General features: G+C 29.5%; 1 protein-coding gene across 1 annotated transcript; it reads left to right on the forward strand.

The window, feature by feature from the left end:
• Positions 1–8,582: 8,582 nt before the first annotated feature.
• LOC127239395 (3-ketoacyl-CoA synthase 12-like) lies at positions 8,583–10,654 on the forward strand. The gene has a single exon (XM_051257516.1). It carries the CDS (start codon positions 8,817–8,819, stop codon positions 10,236–10,238), a length of 1,422 nt encoding a protein of 473 aa, XP_051113473.1. The 5' UTR covers positions 8,583–8,816; the 3' UTR covers positions 10,239–10,654.
• Positions 10,655–11,148: the final 494 nt, after the last annotated feature.

The raw sequence follows: 11,148 nt of genomic DNA on the forward strand, positions 1-11,148 counted from the left end.
GTTCTAGTGCAATTACCTGAGTTGGCCGCTCCAGACGTAAATTATCCTGATTGAACTAGGTCAACAAATTCTTTGTGTTCTTGTATTCATTTCTTGCTTTCCTATTATTTCCGCAATAGAGTAGAGGTAGAACTGTTAAATGAATCGAGTAGCTCGCTAGCCAAGTTTGACCCGACACATTAACAACTCAACTCAACTCGTTAGAGATAAACAAGTCAAACTCGAGCTCGAAAATTATTGTTTTTCTATAAGTGAGCCGAGCTTGAACTCGGCTCGCGGATAGCTCAATTGAACTTGTTAATGGATAGTATATATTATTTATATATTAATAATATTTGATTTTTTATTATCAAAATTTGTATTTATTAATAACATTTAAATATTTTATCATAATAAATTATAAATAAAATTAAATATATTTAATTTATATATTCTGAGCCTTTGTTCTGCATTAATCTGTTCTTCATCGTCTTGATTGTTATCTCAACATCCATCAATCCAACTGGGATATACATTACTATTTAATTTTCATGATTTTTTTTTAATAAAAAGATACAATTTAATTACATCTTATTTATTAATTATTATTTAAATCAAAGATCAAAATTTAAAATATATATATATATATATATATATACAAAATCAAGCCTCAAATAAACAAATCTTTAGAGTTGCTGATTTTGGATCCGATTTTTATTATTTATAAAAATATTATATTTTAAAAATATGAAATCAAATTAACATTTGTATATTATTTTTTATATTAAAAATATCAAATTAAAATATATTTATATCGAATAACAATTATTTTAATTCAAAATTCAATTATCAAATCATTTGTCCTCTTAAATATTGTGCTATTCAACATATGTTTTGTCTTAAAAAAATTAATATGAATCACTTATTTTTAATTTTATATTAGATGAAAAATTCATACTATATTCCAAAATATTATATTATACACCAATTTGTATTATGATTAAAAAAATTCAATCTAACTTTTCACGATTGCTGGATCATCCTACTACTTTCTACCAAGTCCAAACAAACATGGTTATTGATTTTATATTTATTATTATTAAAAAATCAATAAATGACGCCAAAGAAAGTCAATACTTAGTCTGCATTTATTGTATTATATCATATATTTATTTATATATATATATATATAAAGAATTTGTCACAAAACATGCAATTTATATGAATGCTGGTTGGCCCTCATCAATTTGCCAGCCAATTAAATACTTTCCTATATTTTCTATTGATTTATTTAAAATTTAAAATTATTCTCATCCATATGCTTGCCTTTCACAGCTATCCAAATATTATACTCCGTCCCTCTCAAACACTCTGCAATATTTTATTTTTTGTTTTGTCTCAAACTCGCTGCAATATTTTCAAATTTAGAAATAATTAATAATATTTTTATACATATATTAATATACACTTCACTTCACTTTATCACATCACATCACTCATATAAAAAAAAAATAATCATTTCTTTCTCCAATCACATCACTTAATATCAAAATTATCTCAAATTACTATACTTAATACTTTTCATCTAAATTTCTGTGTCAAACACAAATATTGCACGGTATTTGGGACACAAGGAGTATATATAAATATATATATATATATATATGAGAAAAAGGGCAGACTTCTTATTCACACACCTGGCAGGTTTAGTCATGCAATTCATATATATATATAGTAGTCATATTATTATTATTATTATTATTATTATTATTATTATTATTAAAAAGTAAAAATGAAAATAGAAAAATTAAAAGGGATGGGAAGAGAAAGGATATGTCACATGGCAGGGATGCATTAGCTGGAAAGACACCAATTCATGCTTCTCACTGCTACACAAATTTAATGTTCCAACTCCGTTGATGTTCTATTTCTCTTTCTTTATTCTTCCTTCTGTGCCAGATACCATGTCCACGTTGCCGTTTCTGTCCGTCCCACATACCATGTCACTTTCTTTTTTCGAAAAATGATTACACATTTTAATCTCATTTTAAATTTTTTTATTTTATTTTTTTAAATTTTAATTAAAAAATTTAATTATCTTAATCTTAATTTATAATTAATTATATTATAGGATAATTATTTTCACTAATACATTCTTAATTATCTACTAATTACACCCTTCATAAAATACCGTATCTACAGTGTAGCAGACACGGTATGCGGGACGAAGGAAGTATTTTTTTTTTTTTTATTACATACTCTCTCTCCTTTTATTTATGTATTTTTATCCAACTTTATTCGGATATCTGTAAATTATGTTTGTTAGAAAAAGTTTTATAAGACCATCTCCAACTGAGGGCCTTTTTTGCCGCAATTGCCTCACAAATGGAGTTTATGCACTCTAATGCATAGCTATTTTCGATTGTAGCAACCGTGTTATCTTGTTTTTTTTTTATTATTATTTTTTCTTTAAAAAATTTACATATTAATTCTTTTATTTATTTTTTATTTTTAAATTTAAAAAAAAATAATATTAATTGTAGATATAAAAAAAAATGGTTTAAAATAATTTATAAAATAAAATATTTGAAGAATATTCTTTTTGAAGTACAAATAAAGTTGTTGGTTAAATAGAATGTGCGGGTGGGAGATTGGCTAGTTTTCCTTTGAAAATATGTTTGTAAATTTCGAAGTAGTCATCCATTAATTGTAGGACTTAATATTGTTGATTGATCGATGCTACTGATGAAGTCAATCAATGCATATCAATTTAATCAGAAAATCCTACCCCAAAATAAAAAAATAAAAAATCTAGGAAGGTTCTAATTTGGATTTTACGTGCATGCCCAATTAGTTAGAAAAATAAATAAATAAATCAAATGCTAGCAAAATCTATCACAATAATAATAATAATAATAATAATAATAATAATAATAATAATAAAAGAGTAAATGCTGATGTTTGTATATATATTTATCTACTTCCACGTTGAACGTACCTTATCCGTCAATCAATCAAAAATTTAAACGATGTGTAAAAAATCATTTAAATTATATATATATATATATATGCTTTTTGAACAATATTATATACTTGTTGAAGGAGAAGGGACACAAAAAATTTATTAAATTATCTGTATAGATGCACGGCGGTTTCGAACTTTTTTTTAGGCCCTGAGCAAAAATAAATTATAGGTCCTACGAATACATGATTAAAATATATTTTTAATAATATTATTGATTGGCGTTGATTGGACAAAAGGTTGAACGTTACCGTCTGAATAATGTCAATTTGAAAAAAGAATATGAAAGACGGTCTGTCTTAAAGTTCAAAAAGCAATAAGGACTGAAGGAGGGTAAAAGATATAAGAGAAAATGTGAGACATGTTTAATCGAATTGCTGGGGCAATGCGATAGGATGTAAGGTAAAGAAGTGTAGACGATTAAAAAGAAATAAAAATATATATATATATGATTAGAAATCAAATTTTAATTTTAAAATTAAATAGAATAATTATAACAAAAAAATATAAATTAAAAGTTAAAATTTAATTTTAAAATTTAATAATAATAATATATAATATTTAAAATATAAGTCCTCTATTAATGAAAGACCTAAGCAGATGTCACTCTGCTCCTGCTATAAGCAGCCCTATACATATGAATGTTGGATATATTATAATATTGTTGAACTCTATAATTGTATAAACTCTTGTATTTTTGCTTTTTTTATTTTATTTTTTTCTCAATGTTTTATGGTTCAACTTAGGTGTTTATTTTGATTTGGTTTGAAAAAAATTTAGTTTGAGTTTGACATTAAAAAAATGTATAATAGAATATTTTGTAAAAGAATTTTTTTTTTTTTTTTCAAAAAACGCAGAATCTAAATAGTGTAGTTTTATAGTTACCAATTAAAATGTATCAATTTTACATATAATACATCACCTCCAATCACTATTTTAAATAAAAAAAAAATAACAAAATAAATAATTACAAAATGCAAACCAAGCACACCCTTTGTATCTAATGTGATTGTTGAAAATGATTTATTGAATTAAAATTTTCATCAAACAATAAAAAAGAAAAAATATTAGCGTGCAAATACTAGGCGAACTATGTGTGATAGATAAAATTTAAATATATCGAAAAATTGAACTCATGACCGTGAGTTCACCCTCGTACCACTAAACCATACCTTACGAGACACATGCAATTTTTCATTAAAGTTCAAATAGTTGAACATAGTTAAAAATGAAAGAATAACACTTAAAAAATAAATACAAATACAATATAATATATAAATATACTCCCTCTGTCCCAATACAATAGTCCTATTTACTATTTTTGTCCGTCCCAAAACAATAGTCTTATTTCCATAAATAACTATATCACAATAAAAGTATCTTTACTTTTTTCATTATTATTACATAATTGCCATTACTTTTTACACTAATATACTCACAAGGGCAAAAAAGTCTTTTACCCATATTTTTTACCCACTATCAATATAATATCAATATTCCTTAAATCTCGTATCCAACGCAACAAAAACTATAATTCAAATAGTAAAATTCGGGCATATGCTCGAATAGATCTTTATAGCTTCAGAATGAAATCTCTAAGCCATTAGAATGATGGGGGAAAAGTAAATTGAAAATAAAATTAAAAGAGTGATTCCAATAAATTCTTTCAGAAATTTATGTACAGTTGAAAATGTCGAAATTGTTGTTATTGTCATATATATATATATATTGTATGTAACAACAATATAATCCATTAAAACTTAAATGGAGCAAATTACCCCACACATGGAACCCTAAAAATACATATATATATATATACATACACTACAAGAAATTATCAATTTTGTACGAAGTTTTTTCGTTCCTAAATTTACTTTTTCCGTTACTAATGATATTAGAGACGGAAATGTTACAAATATATTATTTTTATTTTTTTATTTTATTTTTAGTGATACACATGCATGGGGCCAAAATATCTCATAATTTAATTTAATTTAATGGCAGACTTAAAAGCCCAGCCGCACACATATATTATAATTATATAATTCATCCATCGTTTACTTTTTTAGTCAATTTTCCAACTACTTATTCAAACGCAAATTGCAATGATCCACTTAGGGTTAGGGCTAGGGTTAGAGTTAGGGTTAGGGTTCATAATATTTATATAATTATTATTTTATTTATTATTATTATTATTTTATTTATTTATTTATTTTTTTTTTGATCGATCAAATAAGTTTTAATTAATGAAATAGTAAAGTAATTTTATTAAGTCTACCAAGGCAAGAGAACTCTTATCTACCATTCATAAATGTGGGTAGGCTTCAAAAAAAATTTTCTACTAATAAAAGTTGTTGTCAGGGCTCATAATGGTGTAGTAGATGTTCTTGCATTTATGCCTCTCACTTTATTATATTTGAATAATTATTGATTTATTTAAATTTTTTAAATTAGAATTTATAAAAATAAAAAAATAATAATAATAATAATTAAAAGAAAAGTGGATCTCATCAAGAAATTATATGTATATGTTTAATTTGTAAGTATATTTTACTAAATAGGTTGAAATTTAGGCATGGAAATGATTTGATATCACTAAAAAAAATATCAATTTTGTAACAAATTTTTTTTTTTTTTTTGTCTCTAAATCCCTTTTTTCCGTTACTAAAGATATTAGAGACGGAATTAGAGAGGGAATTGCGTTAACTACACACACTTTAGGAACGAAATTTTGTTACTAATATACTATTTTTTTGTAGTACGATGTTCATTCTAAGGAAATAAAATGATATGAAATTTATATATAGCTCATATTGGTTGGAGTTTTTTCTAATTTAAGATCTCATTATGAATATATTAGCTCCTCATCGAATATACCATTTTATTAATCTTTACTATACAATTCGAGTCAAAGCATAAAACCTCTTTATTAAAATTAACTAAAATATAAAACAAAGTACCAATACATTTTCTAGCATATAAGTAGCAATATATACATATATGGGCATGGATCGTGTTGGTTTGACTGTATCGGCATATGTTATACAGGTAATCACTATATATTTATGTATATCTCAGCATATTTATATAACTTATGTTATATTATATTATAATCTAATATATGTTGTATTATGTGTATGATATATATTGATATGATCAAATCAGCATCACATCATGCTGATTTGACTGGATCAGCACATAATTCGCAACATATATATATATCTAATGAAATAATAATAATAATAATATGAATGGAGTAACGCGAGTGAGCTCCACTCATATATGCGTTGACTAACTATGAATTCTAAATCCACATATTCTTTATTGTCGATAAAATTAATTTTAAGTTTTCGGGCATACTAATCATTCTTATACACAACAAGAGTTCTAGGGTTTGTTTAAATAGGAGTTTTTGGAGGTTTTCGGAAGTTTCGAAAAAATAAAAGTTAGTATTTGATCTGATGTTTTGTGAGAGAAAAAGCATATTTAATGTGATATTTTTTTAAAAAATAAATAGTATGAAATGAATAAAAGTGAGTTGTGTAAACAAATAGCTAATCTTTTGCATTTTTGTCTTCTATTTTCATTGCATTTTATTCTAAAAAACATTGTACTTTAAATGGTAACTTACTGGTGTGAGAAGTGAATTCATGGCTCGTGAAACTATGAATTTTGCCGGCTATTAGTTTACAAAAACATATACTTACATTATATCAATTCACTATTATCACCAAGAACACACCCAAACACCTTTCAATTTGCCTACTACACAAATATTAATTAGCAAACATACCTATTATACATATATATATATATATATTATTTTTTATTTTCTCAAATGCTTTGTACAACATATGATAAAAATTAACTTTCTAAATTAAGTCGCCAATCGATCTTCCGGACAAACCACGGAAATGCCAATTTATTTTTATTTGGCAAAAACTGTACTGATTAATTTATTCACTTTGTACATAAAATGTTTATTTTGGGAATTTAGGGCCTTTAACAAGTCACTCGTGTCTACCAAAATTATCATGCAAATTAATTAAAGAGAGGTATAAAGGAAACTTCACATGTCTAACGATAATCCCAAAACCTATAAGGTACATGAGCCTCTAAATTATCCAAAATTTAGTGGTAATAAACTCAGCTTGACATCTCACAATTATTATCATTCTTACTATAATTTTTTTATTTTATTATTAAATTAAAATATAACAGTAGTATCCGCTACAAGAAATTATCAATTTTATAACGAAGTTTTTTCGTTGCTAAATTCACTTTTTCCGTTACTAATGATATTAGAGACGGAATTAGAGATGAAATTACGTTAGCTACGTGAACTTTAGAAACGAAATTCCGTTAGATTTATACTATTTTTTTTTTTGGAGTGTCAATCATACATAGGAAACAAAGCCTAGTTGAAAATTATTGAAAAGTTATGATGAAACATGAATCCTTCCTTACACTCATAATTAGTCCATTGTGGGTTTGAGACTAATAATAATAATAAACCCCCATAAAAGAAATTTTAAGAAACAAATTTCAAACCTTAAAAATCATATATATACTTAAATGATAAATATACCCTTATTTAATTTTAACAATTAAATTAAATTTTAATAAATAGTCCTCTTCTTTTTTATTTATTTTTTTAAAATATAAATCTTTACTTTTTAAATAGGTAAAATACATATTCAACCTTCAATTTGGAGCTTTACAACACAACCACCTAAGTGGAATTCAATCTAGTTAAGACCACAACTGTTAATAGTTTTTTCTTCTTTTTCTTTTTCTGAAAATTTACTATTTTCAGTTTTTAATGATGTAGGAACCGCAGACGCTACCGGACCATCCCTTAAAGGACTAGGGTTTAGTAGTTTTGATTTAACTAGGATGTGGTTATTAATATAATGAAAAAGCACGTATTAAGGGTGGGCAAAAAAATCGAACCGAACCGTCGAACCACTGAACGGAACTGAACCGAATTGAATTTTCGGTTAACCAAGCAAATTCGGTTCGAATACAAATACTGCATATTTGATATTTGTTCAGTTCGATTCGGTTTTGGTTTTTGATAATTTTTTCGATTCGGTTAATCTAACCGAATATATTTATATATTTAGTATTATATTTTAATTTTTATATTAATAATTATATTCGGTTCGGTTCAAATATTTGAAATATTTACAAATATTTTGATTTAATTAGAATTTAAATAATTTTTTTATTTCGATTCGGTTCGAATTATTTGCAAATATTTTTTATTCAAATACAATTCGCAATTTCGAATATTTATTCGGTTGGATTTGGATATCAAATACCAGTATATTTTTAAATATATTGAAGGTGGGTTAATTGGCAATAATAATAATAATAATAATAATAATAATAATATAGGTGATTAAGTAGGGCATGCGTTGTTTTGTTTGATAGTCTTTAAGGGTTTAGTTAGGGAAAGTCACGCAGGCAACAGTTGGTGGGCGTTGAGAGACACATTTCAATTTTTAAATTAGCAGCACCAGCACCAGCACCAGCACCAGCACCAGCACCAGCTTGCAAGCTCCATCCAATCCAATCATTTTAAAAACCCTCTTCATTCACATGCCCAACTTGTCTCTCTCTCTCTCTCTCTCTCTCAAATCCATTATTTCATATCCTTCGTCTTTCTTCTTCCTCATCCATTATTTCTTGCTATATTAATGGCAGAATCCTTATTCAAACGACAACACCCCACCTAAAAACACCCCTCTCTTTTCTTCTTCTTCTTCATCTCAGAATTCGAAGCACCCAAATCAATCGAATAATACCTAATATGGACATTGTTAATTTCTTCACCTATTACTGTCTCCCTCTCCTCCCTCTCCTCTCCATTCTCTGCAAATTCCTCTACGACCGCCGCCACCGCCACTGCTACCTCCTCGACTACGAGTGCTACAAGCCGACCGACGACCGGAAACTCAGCACCAAATTCTCCGGCGAGGTCATCCGCCGGAACAAGCACCTCGGCCTCAACGAGTACAAATTCCTCCTCAAAGCCATCGTCAGCTCCGGCATCGGCGAAGAGACCTACGCCCCGAAAATGGTGTTCGACGGCCGCGAAGCATCTCCGACCCTCGCCGACGGACTTTCAGAAATGGACGAATTCTTCCTCACCTCCATCGACGCCCTCTTCAAACGCACCGGCGTCTCGCCGGCGGAAATCGACGTCCTCGTCGTCAACATCTCCATGCTCGCGACGATCCCGTCGCTGGCGTCGAGAATCGTCAATTTTTACAAGATGAGGGAGGACATTAAAGTTTACAACCTCACCGGAATGGGTTGCAGCGCCAGCATCATCTCCGTCAACGTGGTGCAGAACATTTTTAAAACCAGGAAGAATTTACAGGCCCTGGTCGTCACCTCCGAGTCGCTCAGCCTCGGCTGGTACAACGGCAACGACAGATCCATGATTCTGGCGAACTGTCTTTTCCGATCCGGTGGCTGCGCCTTCATTCTTACAAACAAACCCTCGCTCAAAGATCGGGCATTGCTAAAGCTTAAGTGCCTTGTCCGTACACACCATGGAGCTCGTGAGGAGTCCTACGACTGCTGCATCCAGCGCGAGGACGATAAAGGGCTCGTCGGTTTCCATTTGGGGAAGAATCTGCCGAAAGCGGCGACTCGTGCTTTCGTCGACAACCTTAAAGAAATCGCCCCGAGAATACTCCCGGTCCGGGAGCTTCTCCGGTTCTCGGTCCTTCTCCTATGGCGGAAGCTCCGGCAGAAATGGGACAAGGCGGCGGCTGGCGGCGCGACTTCCCGGCCGGTGATCGATTTCAAAACAGGTGTGGATCATTTCTGCCTCCACACCGGCGGGAAGGCGGTGATCGACACGATCGCGCAGAGCTTGAATTTGAGCGAGTACGATGTTGAACCGGCCCGGATGACTCTCCACCGGTTCGGGAACACGTCGGCGAGCAGCCTCTGGTACGTTTTAGGGTACATGGAATCGAAGAAGAGGTTGAAGAAAGGGGACAAGCTGTTCATGATAAGCTTCGGGGCCGGGTTCAAGTGCAACAGCGCCTTGTGGGAGGTGGTCCGGGACCTCGACGGCGCCGGGAACGTCTGGAAGGGATTCATCGACAGGTATCCGATGAAGAATCTCACGAATCCTTTCATGGAGAAGTACGGATGGCTTCAGCACGAAGATCCAGCCACGTTTTATGTGCCAGATGACTACGAAATTCCCGATTGATTATATCTTTTTTTTTTTCGAATTAAAAAGAAAAAGAAAAATGAATTCTTGGGGATGTATGTATATTTATATTTATATTTTTGGGGTTTTTTTACAGCTTCTTGATCATTCTAATTTGAAAAAAAAATACGTGTTTTTACTGTGTTCGGGGGAATTGGGATTTTATTTTATTTTTGTTTGGGCTTCGATTGCCGATATAAGATTAATGACTGCGTTTTTCTAATAGTTTGAACTTTTAGATGACACAGTCATTATCCGACAATTTTAATTTTTTACATTATATATATATACACGTTATAGAAGGTTTGATACCTGAGTTGGACAGTGCAGACACAGCATACATATATGTATAGAGAGACATATGAGCTGTATTTTACTTCCATTTGGTTACAAGAATTAATATTTGGAATATGCTATATATTTTTTGTGGCTTATGTTATTAATTATTCAATAGTCCATAGTTTCATTTGATTACAAGGATATTGGGAATATGCTATATATATTTTGTGGTTTATCCTCTTAAATATTACTCTCTTCGTCTCACTTAATTTGTCTACTATTTCTATTTTCTTCTGTCACATATAATTTGTCATTTTCTTTTTTTCGAAATATAATTATACACTTTAATCATAATTTATAATTTTTTTAATTCTAATTAAATTATTTAGTCATTTTAATATTAATCTATGATTATTTTTATTAAATTATAATTATTTTTACTAATACATTTTTAATTATTTACTAATTATACAATACCTAAAACTGCGTACCTAAGCTAGAGGGGACAATTTAGCTGGAATGGAGGGAGTATTCAATAGTCGATAGTTTTACTTGTGCATTTTAATGTAATTAAGTCGTAATTTGGGTAATTTAATCCGTATATCAATTTAATGTAGTTTATGTATCTAAT

This window comes from Andrographis paniculata, unplaced genomic scaffold, assembly GCF_009805555.1.
Source record: "Andrographis paniculata isolate CXL003 unplaced genomic scaffold, ASM980555v1 Contig77END, whole genome shotgun sequence".
Classification (NCBI taxonomy): domain Eukaryota; kingdom Viridiplantae; phylum Streptophyta; class Magnoliopsida; order Lamiales; family Acanthaceae; genus Andrographis; species Andrographis paniculata.